The 17,666-nt window shown below is 34.3% G+C and overlaps 1 protein-coding gene across 4 annotated transcripts in view; it reads left to right on the plus strand.

Annotated features, from left to right (window-relative positions):
- LOC145673485 (pre-mRNA-splicing factor ISY1 homolog) overlaps positions 1–17,428 on the plus strand; it is a 45,045-nt gene extending 27,617 nt beyond the window's left edge. For all 4 annotated transcript variants that reach the window (XM_081743226.1, XM_081743227.1, XM_081743229.1 and 1 more), the window contains exons 7-8: positions 15,434–15,555; positions 16,826–17,428. In XM_081743226.1, coding sequence (XP_081599352.1) covers positions 15,434–15,555; positions 16,826–17,017 — 314 coding nt within the window. In that variant the 3' untranslated portion in view covers positions 17,018–17,428. The remainder of the gene's footprint in view (positions 1–15,433; positions 15,556–16,825) is intronic.
- The last annotated feature ends 238 nt before the right edge of the window (positions 17,429–17,666 follow it).

The raw sequence follows: 17,666 nt of genomic DNA on the forward strand, positions 1-17,666 counted from the left end.
CTTATGGCCAAATATTCAAAATTTAAATGTTATTGACCGGCTTTATTATTGAATAAGTACAGGATTTATTACTTTTTTTCATAAGACACAGGTGTATTTGTGTACCAATCTTAAATTTTGGGAGGGGGTACATTTCTTATTGTCGTATCAATAATTGGTAATTGGATAGTATATCATTCATTGGGTAAATCATTGTCAAATATGAGTATGATCACGTGATCAGTTATTAACCTATGATGGGATTAGGAGTCCAGGACATTGGTACATTAAAACTTTGTAGTATAATTTGAGAATGCGTCATTGGTTTTGATTATTCACGCCAAATATAAACGTAAGCAAGACGTTGTACCACGTGATTGTCCTTGATGAGGTAGTGTACAGGGATTCATTTCCTTTGTTGTGGTACTTCTTAAGTTTGAGTACACACACTTCTAGAAAACAGTTGGTTCTACTCAGGTAAACAATTGACGGACATTATTGACCTTATTGAACATATAATAATATGATTAACTCTAAGACTTAGGTATATCAGGAGAAGTATTCTTTAAATTTGGGAATGGTGATAAACAGAATTTTAACATAAGGTGCGAAATTAGAAACAATACATTGAACTTTTTAGTCACAGCTCATAGTCTAAGATCATTGGTGGTGATTGATTTGACCTTGAGCTTTAGAAATCTGATAGCTAACCTTATTGAATCTTATGACTCATAGACGAAAGGCAATACATGCTACAACAGTTTGAAATTTAATGATAAGGTGATGTAATCTGACACTAGCAAAGTTATTGTTAATGCAATTTGATTGGTTGATCACTATCTTTCCTGCAATCTGATTGGTTGATCACTATCTTTCGTGCAATCTGATTGGCTGATGATTTTCAAATCTTTGCTGTATTCAGTTTTAAGTTTTGTTTAACATTTAAAAATCTTGGTTTCGTTCAACATTTTGCACTCAATGATAAATATGATCAAAACCGTTTATTTGTTAATCGAATAGTTAAAAACCGGATAAAGTTTGACGGTTAACCGTGAAACGTAAAATTTTTTTAGTTTGAAATTTTTTTGCTTGAAATTTTTTTGTTTGAAAATTTTTCGTTTCCAAATCTTTTGTTTCAAAATTTTGTTTGAGATTTTTTGAAATTTTTTGTTTGAAAATTTTTTCGTTTGAAATTTTTGTTTGAAAATTTTTTTGTTCGAAAATTTTGTTTAAAATTTTTTGTTTAAAATTTTTCGTTTCCAAATTTTTTGTTTGAAATTTTTTGTTTCAAAATTTTGTTTGAAATTTTTTTCGCTTCAAAATTTTGTTTGAATTTTTTTTGGTTTGAAATTTTTTGTTTGAATTTTTTTTTCGTTTCAAAAATTTTGTTTCAAAGTTTGGTTTGACATTTTTAAAAGTTTGTGCACTCATTAGTAAAGAACCGGAACTGTTTAGAACAAAAACCTTTGACAACATTGTGGTGCAATAGTACACGTCAGAACATGGGGTTGTACTTGAAATGAAAAATCACAATTCATTGAAATGGATCATTTTATTACACTCCACATACATCCATACCAGATAGCGGTTCTGGATATTGTCGATACAATGTATTTTGAACTTCTTGCACTAGTTTGTCTTTAGCATATAATTTTAATTCCAGTTGAAGTCTTTTAAGGTCTAATGCAATATCAATTGGTGGAAACTCAATGTCCATTTGATCACAAATAAACTGTTTATCAATACATGTATGCACCCAAGAACGATGTTGACAACCATCACAATATCTAGATACATGTTGTACAATATGCATAACTAACTAACTAACTAACTCTATGGCCTATGGAACCCGGAGGTTCAGTGCCGCGTTCACAAAAGCTCTCCACTGACTTCTATCCTTAGCTAATTGCATCCAGTTTCTACTTTGTATTCCTATCTCTGCGATATGCATAACACATTTTTCAAAATAGTACTTTTTCAGGAATATACTAGTTTTGTTGCACACTTCCACTGCATGTTTCACACATTGAAATACGCTGATAAATTTGTCCCATTCTGTTTCCGTTAGATACACCATGTTGCGAGGGACATAGAATGTACTCTTTTTACGTAACAGCACCATCTTCTCTTCGAGGACTGTACGCATCACCACTTCATGATTTGAGCCTAATGATTTGACTATGGTCACATTTAGCTCATCATGAAAATAATCGTTCATTTGGTCGATTCGTGCCATTCTTCACAGGTCAGTTGTACACCAAATTGTTCTGCTTTGCCCAATCGAATCACAGGTTCAAATGTTTTAGCACTGATACCAATCATCACATGTTTTGTTTGAAATATATTTATTGGATAATAGCTTGCGAAGATGAACTCTTTATCGTTAGAAGTACACATCTTTCCTCCTGAAAAGCACTTGCTCAAATGATTTCACGGTATTGGTTGATTTATAGAACTACGGCTGACGTCATGTGCTGACATTTGAATTCATGATTTCATCACAGTTGCTGACCAACCAAATTCATACAACTACGGCTGACGTCATTGGAAAGAAATGTGCAAGACGTTTGAATTCATGATTTTGCTGACGAATCTGGCTGTGTACTAAATTCAAGTTGATGACTTCGACCCAAGAATCCTTTGTAACATAAAGATACAGATCCAGTATTTAAGAAACGCAGCACTTCTTCTTGTTTTGATGCCTCCATGGGTAAATATCTTGCTGGTAAAATTATATTCTTATCATTTTCAAGCTTCACTACGATTCTTAATCCAAACTTTGTAGGGATCATTTGGCTAGCTAAGATTCTATAAGGTACATTCTGTTGTAAATCAGTAAATGATTTCATCACATCACGTGTGTTTAGAAACTGCAGACAAGTAGCCATGATGACGTTATCATGAATACTAACTCGAACGATGATGCAAAACTGATGACGTTGCAACATCATGTTCTGACGTGCACCACAATGTTGTCAAAGGTTTTTGTTCTAAACAGTTCAGGTTCTTTACTAATGAGTGCACAAACTTTTAAAAATGTCAAACCAAACTTTGAAACAAAATTTTTGAAACGAAAAAAAATTCAAACAAAAAATTTCAAACGAAAAAATTTTGAAACAAAAAATTTCAAACAAAAATTTGGAAACGAAAAATTTCAAACAAAAAATTTTAAACAAAATTTTCGAACAAAAAAATTTTCATACAAAAAATTTCAAACGAAAAAATTTGGAAACGAAAAATTTCAAACAAAAATTTTAAAACAAAATTTTGAAACGAAAAAATTTCAAACGAAAAATTTTTAAACAAAAAAATTTTGAAACAAAAGTTGTCAAAAAAAATTTCAAACAAAATTCTGAAACAAAAAATTCAAACAAAAATTTGAAAGCAAGAATTTTCAAACAAAAAGTTTCAAGCAAAAAAAAAATTTCAAACTAAAAAATTTTTACGTTTCACGGTTAACCGTCAAACTTTATCCGGTTTTTAACTATTCGATTAACAAATAAACGGTTTTGATCATATTTATCATTGAGTGCAAAATGTTGAACGAAACCAAGATTTTTAAATGTAAAACAAAACTTAAAACTGAATACAGCAAAGATTTGAAAATCATCAGCCAATCAGATTGCACGAAAGATAGTGATCAACCAATCAGATTGCAGGAAAGATAGTGATCAACCAATCAAATTGCATTAACAATAACTTTGCTAGTGTCAGATTACATCACCTTATCATTAAATTTCAAACTGTTGTAGCATGTATTGCCTTTCGTCTATGAGTCATAAGATTCAATAAGGTTAGCTATCAGATTTCTAAAGCTCAAGGTCGAATCAATCACCACCAATGATCTTAGACTATGAGCTGTGACTAAAAAGTTCAATGTATTGTTTCTAATTTCGCACCTTATGTTAAAATTCTGTTTATCACCATTCCCAAATTTAAAGAATACTTCTCCTGATATACCTAAGTCTTAGAGTTAATCATATTATTATATGTTCAATAAGGTCAATAATGTCCGTCAATTGTTTACCTGAGTAGAACCAACTGTTTTCTAGAAGTGTGTGTACTCAAACTTAAGAAGTACCACAACAAAGGAAATGAATCCCTGTACACTACCTCATCAAGGACAATCACGTGGTACAACGTCTTGCTTACGTTTATATTTGGCGTGAATAATCAAAACCAATGACGCATTCTCAAATTATACTACAAAGTTTTAATGTACCAATGTCCTGGACTCCTAATCCCATCATAGGTTAATAACTGATCACGTGATCATACTCATATTTGACAATGATTTACCCAATGAATGATATACTATCCAATTACCAATTATTGATACGACAATAAGAAATGTACCCCCTCCCAAAATTTAAGATTGGTACACAAATACACCTGTGTCTTATGAAAAAAAGTAATAAATCCTGTACTTATTCAATAATAAAGCCGGTCAATAACATTTAAATTTTGAATATTTGGCCATAAGAGGAACACCAATGGGTCCTAGAAAACGTTTACCGAATTTTGTTATTTGATAATTCCCAAATTTAAAAGGGAACATAAACATATAAAGGTAATAAACCATATAACGTGCTAAATAGGTGTCAATAACCTCCGAAATTCGATTTTTGGTAGTTCTTTACCCATGAAAGGGAACGATGTGGACCATCCAAATTTATAGTGGTACATATTGAAGTCCTGTACTATGATACCAAATGCTTATATTAAAACAATTTCTAAAACCGAGTGGATGAGCCAAAATACCCCTCCCAAATTTTTCAAGGGGTGCGTCAATGTACCCATGTCTTATGATAGGAAATGAACCCATATACATGACCATATAACCATATAAGGTAATAGAACCCCATCAAAGGGAAGAAATTGGGCCAAAAACCAAACGCATGGTACAACATATTGCTTATGTTTATATTTTAGTAATTTTTACCCATGAAAGGGAACAAGATGGACCACCCAAATTTATCATGATACATGTTGAGGTCATGTACTATGATATCGAATGCTTAAATTGGAAAATTTCCAAAATTTAAGGGGATATGGAATGGACCCTATACATGATCATATAACCATATAAGGTAATAGGACCTCATCCAAGGGGATAAATTGAGCCAAAACCAAACACGTGGCTGTACTAAAATTTGGCAATTTCGTACCCATCAAAGGAAACGTGGTGAACCACCCAAATTTATAGTAATATATATTAGGGTTCTATACTATAATACCAAACATGTAAAAGGGGCAATTTCCAAAATTAAAGGGGTGGGCCAAAGTACCCCTCCCAAATTTTTAAAGGAGTGCACAAATGTACCTATGTCTTATGATAGGGAATAGACCCCTATACATAACCATATAACCATATAAGGTAATAGAACCTCATCCAAGGGGATAACTTAGGTCAAAACCAAACACGTGGTACAACGTATTGCTTACGTTTATATTTTGGCAATTTCGTACCCCTAAAAGGGAACGAGGTGAACCACTGAAATTTATCATAATAATACATGTTAGGGTCCAGTACTATAATACCAAATATATAAAATGAGCAATTTCTAAAATTTAAGGGGTGGGCCAAAGTACCCCTCCCGGGGTGCACAAATGTACCTATATCTTATGATATGGAATAGACTCCTATACATAACCATATAAGGTAATAGAACCTCATCCAAGATGATAAATTGGGCCAAAAGACCAAACACGTGGTACAACGTATTGCTTACGTTTATATTTTGACAATTTTGTACCCCTAAAAGGAAACGAGATGGACCACCCAAATTTATAGTGATCCATATTAGCGTCCTATACTATAATACCAAATGTTTAAATTGGGCAATTTCCAAAATTTAAGGGGTGGGCCAAAGTACCCCTCCCAAATTTTTAAAGGAGTGCACAAATATACCCATATCTTATGAAAGGTACTGGACCCCTATACATGACCATATAACTATATAGGATAATAACACCTCATCAAAGGGGATAAAATCGACCAAAAACCAAACACGTGGTACTACGTATTGCTTACGTTTATATTTTGGCAATTTTGTACCCCTAGAAGGGAACGAGGTGGACCATCCAAATTTATCATAATACATGTTAGAGTCCAGTACTATAATACCAAATATATAAAATGATCAATTTCCAAAATTTAAGGGGTGGGCCAAGGTACCCCTCCCAAATTTTTCAAGGGGTGCATTAATATACCCATATGTTATGAAAGGTAATGAACCCCTGTATACGCCAATATAACCATATAGGGTAATAACACCTCATCAAAGGGAATAAAATCGACCAAAAACCAAACACGTGGTACTACGTATTGCTTACGTTTATATTTTTGGCAATTTTGTACCCCTAGAAGGGAACGAGGTGGACCACCCAAATTTATCATAATACATATTAGGGTTCTGTACTATAATACCCAATGTTGAAATTGGTCAATTTCCAAAATTTAAGGGGTGGGCCAAGGTACCCCTCCCAAAAATTTCAAGGGGTGCATTAATATACCCATGTCTTATGATAGGTAATGAACCCCTGTATACGCCCATATAACCATATAGGGTAATAACACCTCATCCAAGGGGATAAATTAGGTCAAAAACCTCCGAAATTTGAATTTTTGGAAATTTTTTACCCATGAAAGGGAACGACATAGACACCCAATACTGATAGATGTACATACTATGGTCCTAGGCTACCATACCAAATTTTTAGATTTGGCAATTTCCAAAATTTAAGGGGGGTGGTCCTATGTACCCCTGCCAAAATTTAGGGGGTGGGCCAAGGTACCCCTGCCAAAATTTAGAGGGGGTGGTCCTAGGTACCCCTAGGTCATTGCCCCCGGGCCAGGTCATTGACCTTTCACCCCGGTCATAAAAGAGAGTGAGGATGAGTCATTCGCGCATAACGGGGGGACTACTACTTATTCTCTCTCCTTTCTTAATGAAGATACAAATGTTGCTTATTTCATTCTTGAAAATGTACCTGCAGCCGTGTCTTAATATCAAGATCGAATCGAAAAGGGAGTCAAGAAGCCGTTCGCCTCTCCTCAAACAATGCAAATTTTTAAACACCACCAAGGTGACTATATTTGTGATCATAGCTAAATTAATATCATAGCGGTACATTTAGTATTGTCTGTTTAAATTCATTCATAAATGTTAGTATGTACTAGCCTCGAAAATACCTTAAAAAAAAAAAAAAAACATGATGTATATATAACAACATGATGCATATATAGCAAATTGCATTTTTTTTTCCTGCAACAACAGTGACCGAAGCAAAATTTGTGATTGATTTGAGATAAGTTCGCATTAACAGGGTAAAGTTGTGTTGGCGCATTGATATTTATGCTGCACTCGGAAGCCACTGGATAACACCCTCAGTTAATATTGCAACACAAATGTAGTCGAAGTATAGAGTTAATAAACGCTTGTTATGGATCATTGCATTTCGTTCTGGCTAATAAGAATGAATCTTTTTGGATGCGGCTATTGAAACGATATTATAAATTTACTACCTGCTATTTAAAGATTTAAATATCTGATCGAAATCTTTAAAAGATACGTTCGTTATAAATATGAGATCTCCATATTTACTCTCCAATTTTCTTTCTGTGTTTTATAAGTAGTTTTTAAATATTGAGGCCATAAAATAACAAAGTTCTCTCTAGGTATAGTTCCAATTTTGTCATTTTTCGTTGACCAATAATGTTTATTATTAGGTTAGATGAAACAGGTGAAACAAGAGAGAATTCGAAGCAGTGTTCCTTTAATTACTGTTAGCTACGTAAGATACCTGTTAGTACTTCTGAAGAGAACTATATAGGTATAAAGGAAATTTCATAAAAGACTACCGGAAGTTAAAGAGTTACGATTTTCGAAAGACAGTCAACTGAATTTAGTTCCACGGGCAACTTTAGTTTTCTGAAAGGATCTGTATTGGAATTTTTCCCCAGCCCAAAGATATCCAGTGGGTTTTAACTCATAATAAAAACACATTTTTACACCCCCCGAAAAAAAAAACCTAAAAATATGGATCGTAATCATCATCATCATAGGTATTCTGCCCTTATTGGTAGGTCACTTACCGCAGCTGAGAAGCTTCCATGTTCCCCGATCCTCTGTAATTTCTTCGTCTTCACGTATGATCTTTCTGCTTTTATATTGTCCATTAATTGTAGCCTCTTCGCCCCCTCCCTCTCTTTCATGCCACTATACCCTCTAGCACGTCCCTCGTGGTACAGTTTCTTCTCAGGCAATGTCCCAACCAGTTTCTCTTCCCCTTCTTAACAATATCTAAAAGTATTTTTTTCTCTCCCACCATTTTTAATATCCTCTCATTCGTTTTACGCTCGACCCGATTAATTTTCTTTCTTCTCTACACCCACATTTGGAAAGCTTCCAGTCGTTTTTCATTACTTTTGCGTAATGTCCATGTTTCCGCCCCAACAGTACAACACTCCACACGAAGCATATTTTGAGTCTTTCTCAATTCTTTATTCAAGGACCTACAAAGCAGACTTTTCTTGTTCCTAAATGCTTTTTTCGCCATTCCTGCCCTTGCTTTTATTTCACGTTCACACTTTATTAAAAATACTATCCAGGTATCGGAGAAACTATTCACTTATTCTATTTTTCCCCTCCCACTTTTTTTTTTTTTTTGCACAGACCTCTTCGTTCCAGTCATCATGGCTTTTGTCTTTCTAACATTTATTTTCATCCCATATTCTTCACAGCCCTCCCTCAAGTTTTCTGACATCCTGTTGATTTTCTTTTCAGATTCCGCCACAAGCGCCATATCGTCTGCAAATCTTATAGATCTAATCACTCTATCTCCCGTCGAAATAACTTCCTCATCATGTAGGCTCTTTTTCACAATCTCTTCTAGATAGATATTAAATAATGGTGGCGAGAGACAGCATCCTTGTCAAACCCCTTCCAAATGTACTCTCGTCTGTCAGTTCCTCCCCTATACTAACGCTTATTTATAGGTCCATATATAAGTTTCTTATAAGTCTTCGATCTTTTCATTCCAACCCAGTTTTCTTTAGAATTCCCAACAACGATCCTCAATTCATGCTGTCAGAAGCCTTTTCTAAAAGCTTTTTCAATAAATACAATATACATCCTTTTCCTTTTCCCTTTTTCTGTGCTTCGTAACGTGGATTGAAATGATAACCTTAATGTGATAAATGATAACATGTCGGCTAGTTTCAGAGTTTGCTTTAAATACGTATTTATGAAGAGATCTCTTGAACAGGATACTATTGAAAAAAAGTGTTTGGAAATCATGCATAACGAATTTTGTTCGCGCTCGATCAAATTCGCTGTATCGATTTTCAGATTGATGTGGAACAACAAGATTTGCAAGTATCATACATTCCCTTTGTTGTTGTTGTACATACTCGCGTATTAGTACAAACAAATACCAAAATGCTTTTCTCCTTACAAGTGAAAACTCCTTACTTAAAAAAGGAGATTACTAAAAATATGCCTTTATTTTCTTACCACTACATTTGGATAATTACATACATACAAACGGGAAAAAATTAACTTAAACAGAATCGTCTCTAATGATAATTGCAAAAGCACAAATCAGTTTTTTTTTTTTTTTTTTTCTAATAATACCGTAATTTGAATCAAAGACACTAGAAACACTTCTCTTAAATAAAAGGTACGGATCACCGCACTAAATTTTTTTCGCTCGAACGTCTTAGAACTAATTTATGTTATGCTGCAGTTAGTACTGAAACATTTACGACATACAAACAAAATTATGTTTTCGGAAAACTCTGAAGAAAATTCAGCACCAAAAAGTAAACTATTGTTTGTGGACTGTATGATAAGAAATCACTTATGCTTATATTAGGGTTATTAATGAAATATTTATTTATATCAGCACATCGTATAAGTCATTTTTGAAGAAATTGTTAATAAATAGATAAATAAATAAACTACCTTTAGGGATATATTCGTTAGAAGTGATTTGCGCAGCCATGTAGATTGTTGATTAAATTTAATCAAAATCGGCTGAATCGTTTGAGAAAATCATCCAAAATATAAACTCGCCTCCAACACTAAACTACTCCTTTTTGATTTATTCATAACAATTTTGTCTTAACCCATATTGTAGGGCTATTAATGAAACATTTGCCATATTTGCGCGAATATAGGCCGCACTTATTTCCCTAAATTTTGTCTTGAAAAATAATGGTGCGGCCCATAATCGAGATTTCTTTTCTCCTCAGATAATAAATCGTCAATTTTAAAATGACATGTACACGTATCTTACTTTTGTATACCAGCAAGGACAGGAAGAAAATAGCACAAAACTTACCTTGTTCGCAAAAATTGCCACCTTCATTGGGTACAGATAACACCTTACACTGACACAAAAATTAATTGTACACTTAACACTTTTATTAACAGGAATACATACATTTGTTATACAGTATATGTAATGTATACGGTATATTTGTATACAATACCTGTTCTTGAAAAAAGAAAAGCAACTTTGTTCAACAAAACTGCGTCAACTTGTTTGTTCCAATCATCTTAGCATCACCAGCGTCTGATTCTTCACCCTCGCTAGACGATTCAGAATGCTACTCAGAGTTACTATCATAAAGAAGGTCATCTTCAGTCCCATCAAGATTATTAGAAATTCTTTTTTCTTTCTTTCTTTTTTTTCTTTAATTTTTCATAACCAGTTCTTCCAATATTGACCGCCAAGCAGCCAAAATCTAACGGCACACTTCTGACATAAATGGACATTGCAAACTGCCTCCTGGCGTCGAAGTTGCTTTGTTCATGATGTAACTTCTATAGAACTGCGTTGCACTAGCTTGAATGGATGATTGATACACACATCCAATACTGCAACACACAACTTTCTTGTATATTTATTACTGAGGCCTATGTTTCGAGATTTACTTTTTCTATAATCTCGTGTCAAAAGTTTAGGTGCGGCCTATATTCGCACGCGTCGTATACTCGCGCAAATATGGTATTTATGAAGTATGAACAAATTTACTTGAGCCATTTTACGAGGAAAAAAAAAAAAAAAAAAAAAAAACAATAACTGTCCTTCGTGTTTTTTGAGACAAATGCGCTAACGCAGTATTGACAGGTTACTAATGAAACATGTATTTATGAAATATGAGCCAAATTGCCTGAATCAGTTTTGAGAAAGTTGTGCGATAAGAACTCACCTAAGAGTAAACTATCCCTCTAGGATTTATTCAAGACAAATGAGTTATGCCATATTATCATATTATTAATGGAACATTTATTTATGAAATGTGGAGAAAATTGCCTGAATCGTTTCTGAGGGAATCGTCTGTGAAAAACTTACCCTTGCAGATTTTTCCTAGAAAAACGACGTAGACCATATTATATAATTAATAATAAAACGCTGATTTATGAAATAGAACAAAATTGTTAGAGCCGTTTTCAAGAAAATAGCAGATTTTGATTTTTACCCTTCACTAAAAACTACACTTATTTTTGGGGGTAGAAAGAATATTCGAAAAGCTCCCCTATGGAATCTTATAAAAACTTTACGTTTAAAATTTAGTCGTGATACGCTGAACGATTTTCCTTTAGGCGAGTGAAAATCTTTACATCGAGACGAACAGACGGACAGCTTTTCGGCATATAAGGTCCATGAAACTTGTAAATCCCTTGAAATTTCCATTTGTTTTTAACGATCACTAGACTTTCTTCTCTCCTTTGGTCGCGTGAAAGTAAAAAAAGGAAATTACTAAAGCTCTACATGTATTTTATCAACATTAAACTTGGATAATCACACACACGAAAGCTTAAAAGAGATGCGTTAGAAATATCGGAATACTCTTAAATTTTTCGTGCTGCGTATCTGGTGGAGCATGTAACGTATAGTACGATCATCTATATTACTAAGGACATTTAATTGTAAAAAATCTTGTAAGAAAGTAAATTGACAACTTGAAATTTTAAATTGTTTTTTAATTTAAAAAAAAATATTTCCAACATTCCAGTTCTACCAAATAAGCAGACTTTATCTTAGAAAGTCCATTTAATAAAGTCTTTTTTTTTTCTTCTTCATTTCATTGACTCCTGACCCTGAGGTATTTTGAGGGAAACTAAAGGAATCTTTAGTCCCAGGGATTTGAGTCTTGTACCTGATAGAGGTGCTAGTCTATATTATATAGAATTACCCACGTCTTTGTTACTCTAAGAAAATGCCTACTTCCTTGTTTTTAGAAATTAAATATATGCGAGTGTCAGTGGCACAAAATGTCCCACGAAACGCGGATGGAGCTTCACGGGTGTACAACAAGGGAATTTCATAGTTTTATGTGTATAATAGAACACGAATGCTTAACTGGTATTTTAAGAAGGAATATAGCTTTAAATATTGAAAACTTAATAAAACACAATTGTGTCCAATAAAATCTATTGGGCTCTTTTAAAACTTTTTTTTTTTTTTTTTAATAATAGAAAGTAGCCACCATTTTTGAAGAATGACAAGTCTTGGGAAAAATCTGAGTGTTCTATTTGATAGAAAGGATTCGCTCATTTTCTTTCTAAACAGCTGTTTTTGAGAAATTAACCAAGAAAAGAATGTAGATGCTTTCTTATCCGCCATTTTTGCAAGATGACGATCTTACCAGTTGTTGTATCAGTGGGTTTTAGTATGTTGATGAGGAATACTATTTTATGATTAAGCCCTATGAAGAAAACTTCATTATTATATCCATGAGCACCATGTAAACGAATGCTAATTCGATTGACCTAATAAAAAGCTTTGTAAATTTATGAAGCTCGCATAAAATGTGTTCTGCGATTTCACTTCTGATGATTACTTTACTGGGATCATTTCAGCAACCAATCTTGATGCTGTTATCGGCCAGACACTTAATTAAGGAACGTAGGAATCGAAAGATTTCTACATGTTATTAACTTTAGTTCTTTTTCAAGAAATAATGATTCCAGTTTTGATTTTAACTGTTGGTGATCACTTACACACACTAGCTCAAAACTTGAAAATAACAATCATGTAGATTAATAGAAATGAGCCATCTTTATTGTGATCGGAAAAGGCCAAACGGCTGAACCGATTAGCATGAATTTTTGAATATAGATGTACCTACTTCGAACTATATTTTCATCATGTTAGTTTTGTTAAAATGCATATAGTAAGGGACTAGCTGGAGTCCAAAATTTCACGTCACAATAATGAATTCATTAATTACTATTTACATTTAAATATTATTCGTTTTTCATTGGTACACACCACCATATATTTCACATTGTTTCTTACATAAACTTCGAACAAAACGCATAATGTCAGTGGCGAAATGAACAGACTTACGAAGAAAAACTAGGAATGCTATCCAAAGACAGTCTTAGAATAGCAGAAGAGGATATAACACGGAAGGGGTTAGACAACGAAGAAACGAACATGTTTAGCACTTGAGTCGAGCTGAGCTCTCACAAACCTTTGAAATATTTCTCATATATCTATTTGTCCCGTGTGAAGAACGGCCGTAGAGGAAGCAACTGTGTACCAGGAATTGCAAGCCAAAGCACTACAGACCACCGCCATATTATACGATAGAAAGAAAATGTTCGTTGTGCATCCACCATACATGAACACAGGCTGTAAGAAATAAGGTGAAAGAGCGAACTGTTTTGCATCCATTTTCTTTGCACTAAGTTCTTGTTGGTAGTGATCAGTGGTTTAGAAATTTCAACCCAACCGTGGTGGTTCATATTATACAACCGGCGTCAGACTGTGATTGTCGTAATAAGCTATCCCAAGTACTGATTAGAGTTGCACAGTTCGCGATCTCTCGTTTCCTCCCACTTTCTTCATTCCACCATTTCATTTATTCTCATCACTGTCTCCTTTGGCCTACATGGCATAACATTGAGACTTAAAAATTGAATCCTGCATTTATTAAAAATATGCCAACAGCATTTTAAATGATAACTATATTAAGAGGCCAAAGTGGGCCTCATCAACCGTCAGTTAGGATTGTAAATTATTTTTCACTGAATATTTGCTTACCAAATTGAAAGCAAAAGTTCAACAATCAGATTTTTTTTAAAAAAAAGTATTGAGTTTTTGGAGGTCAGAATTGAGAATACACTTATTATTGTTTAAAAATAACAAGGTGAAACCCATATGCGTAATTTTGTTGTATGACATTCTGCCATTCTCCGACAAAACTATAATCCCATGGCTATAGAACTTCCGTAGATTGTTATCAAAAATTGTGGTACGTGGTTTCCATAGGCGTCTTTTCAAGCTAACGTAACACCATTCATTGAGTTTTGCAGAGACCGAAACAAATGATAGGCTGACGGTGTAAGGTTCGGACTGTAACATTGATGCATTAAAACCTCCTAGCAAAGTTCTGTCAATTTCTGACGGGTCGTTAAAATTATAAGGTGTCAGCGGTATACGACACCTTTTCTGTTGACTAGTTCCGGCCGTTTCTTTTAAATTACTAGGCGCACACACGCTAATTGTCAACAGTACAGGTCTGACTTTATCATTTTGCGCAGCGACAAGAACTGGTGATGGACGATGCCTTTCCAGTCCCACCAAATACGGCATAACCTTCCTCACCGAAAGTGTAGGCTATGGAGCTTCTTGTCTCTTCGACCACCGTCTTTTTCGCATATTGTTATCATGAGGTATCCACGTTTCATTACTCGTGATTAGCCGTTTCAGAAATGGTTCGAGTTCGTTACGTTGTAGTAGAAATTCACAGAGAGAAAATCGATCAGGTAAATGTTTTTGAATCAAATCACGTGCTATTACCTAAACGTGGAGCTTATTTTTATAGTCAGATTCCCACATTGTTTAACACTGTTTGGTGATGAATATCTGGGTAATTTGTGATGTCGTAACTGCTTGCATGCCGGCCTTGCTCAGCTATCAGTTTTGCTGTAATTGGTTTCCTACTCCGAAGAGCATCTTGAACATCGAAATTTCCAGAACGAAAGCGACTACTTTTGATAACGTATCTCGCCCATAACAGGACAAATTTCTTCACGAGCTGGCGCAGCATTTGCATCTTTGTGGAAGTAAAATTGTAAAATGTAGCGCAGTTTTGCGGAAAGCTCACTTATATTTGCACCTGATTATAAGAATTCCAACAGTATTTGCACATCTATTATCTTCAACTGTCAGCTCTCATTAGGCCTGACGCGCTGCGACTGATATATATCCTGAGATTTAGGACGCTAACGCCATTTCGTGCACAAGAGGCTAAATACATTTTAGACTGCCAGATATATCGGTAAAAATGTAATTCTTAATTATTAATGTTGGTAACATGTTTTCCATATTTCAAATTAAACGTTTAGATGCTTTAAATGATCACAAACCAAAACACATTTTATATGCCATATAATTAATATTGTTTTCTTTTCTTTCTTCTTTCTTGTAGCCGTAGCCAAAGCAGTGGAGGAATGGAAGGCGAAGAAAGAAGCTGCATTGGAAGGCAATACAAGTGCAGACGCGGAAGAAGAGGAGGAGGAAGATATATATGCTCTAGCTCCTGAACCAGATGTAAGTACATCGCCTAAGAGCTTTAATTATTAAAATTTGTATTTTAGAACATGTGCAGGATCGTGTTAGTGGAATAATTAATAAAACACCGGGCGAACAAATGTGCAGGGTTCATCCAGCTACCGACCATCCGTAACTGGGATTTGCTTTGTTGTTGTCCTTGTAGACAGACCTTCAGATTATTAATACAAAACCCTGGCCTACTTTTGTCCAAAGATTCCTTCCCCTTAACATAGTTAATATTTCCATTGTAAAATCAGGGTGTCCACCAGTCAGGGAAAATCAAGGAATTTAGAGGGTCAAGGAAAATGTCAGGGAATTTCATTGTGTGTCAGGGAAAAATCTTTCCCAGGCTGAGAGAGGGTGAAGGAATGCCACTAAAATAGTCATAAATTGCAGGTAAATGAATTGGTTCGTTTGTACGTTTGTAGAATATTGTATATAAGTATATAAACAATGATGAAAACATACAGTTCACTTTAAATATAAGTTATTTTTCATGAGTTATACTAAGAAAAAAAGAATGACAGAGTCAGGGAAAGTCAGGGAATTTGATTATGCTTGCTTGGTAGACACACTGAAAATAGCCATAATAACTGCATCGTCGATTGCTCAGTGATATATCATATGTGCAACAAACACGAAATAAGAGTTTAATTGATGGCATTTCAGCGAGTAGTTTGCAGTTTATTGCTGAAGTTTTTTCATTCATACTGATATTGTGTGAGGTGAAGCACTTTAAAATCATAATAGTACTTTGTAGTTGTGCCATTAACACGGCTAGAAATAGAAGTCATTTTTTAGTCTTATCTGTTGTACCCAATTGAATTGTAATTCAGTCAGATTGCACGAAATATGATTTTCTACTGCTCCATAATTTGGGCATGTAAAAAGATTGATTACCTATGTAACGTTACTTATTTCATAAAGTCATTGTGTGTCTTTGTCTGGTAGAAGCAGTCATTGCTAAGAGGCTAAATAAGTTTTATTGTTATGTACAGTTCTCTGGATTCATTTTTGTTTAGTCTTAGTCCTTTGCCCCTGATAATGAAAAGCGAACTTTTCCAAAAATTAAGTAACGAAAAGTTATTGAAGTAGGTGTTATTAATCATAATATTTGTCTTAGGGAAGGGGCCATGTAGTTAGCATTGTCCTGTAAGAAACGCAAATGATAATTCAATACAGATTTAATGACTTTCGTGAATTTATTGATCAGTGTTAATTTTCCTTTTAGAAACTACTTCATGATCATGGGTTTTTTTAATTGCAGAGTGATGAGGACATTGTGGCTAAAGACGACGGGCTGCAGCCGAGGTTTATTGCCCATGTACCTGTTCCATCACAGCAGGAGGTGGAGGAAGCATTAATTCAGCGGAAGAAGAGAGAGTTGTTGGAGAGATACGCGAGTGATCTTTTAATTCAAGAAAGCGAAGAAGCAAAGGACTTACTTGGCGTTCAATGATAGTTCGCGTAGGAATTTGTTTTGGGACTAACGCATATTGATGGATCATGGATTCGTGTCACTAGACGTGTAGGAAATGTGAATTCATTTCTCAAGTTTTTTATGTAGAAGTCCGTTCATAATCGTTGCTGTGCAAAGATTATTGATGTATTGTACTAATATGTGCGTCTAATTAGTTGTAATATACAGTGATATATCTCAGTGGCACTATATATATATATGTCCATTATATATCCAGAGATGTGAAGAAAGAAAAAAACTGATATTACGCTATAACTCATAACTTTCAGTTGGTGTAAATGTGATCAGATAAATTATCCCGTTAGACAGTATACACAGTTAAAGTATGGAAGAATTTTATATTTTGTATATTACGACATGAATTGCATATTTTAAATTTTGTTTCTTATATATTTATTTGTTTCATTTGAAATTTTCTGCCTGTGTATCTAATTAAATTCTGGTATAACAGTTTATGATACGACATTCGATTACAGCAAGACCTAGTGTGACCGCCACGATATCTGTTGTAACCTTTGAACTCCCCTATGGGTAGACTGTGTTAGCGTTCCCACCTTTGATCTGAGGGACTAAGGTTCAATCCCCATCGAAAGTACATATCTGATCTCATGTTCCTTGTTTCATATAG

The sequence above is a fragment of the Thermobia domestica genome, chromosome 16, assembly GCF_964235325.1.
Source record: "Thermobia domestica chromosome 16, izTheDome1.hap1.1, whole genome shotgun sequence".
NCBI lineage: Eukaryota > Metazoa > Arthropoda > Insecta > Zygentoma > Lepismatidae > Thermobia > Thermobia domestica.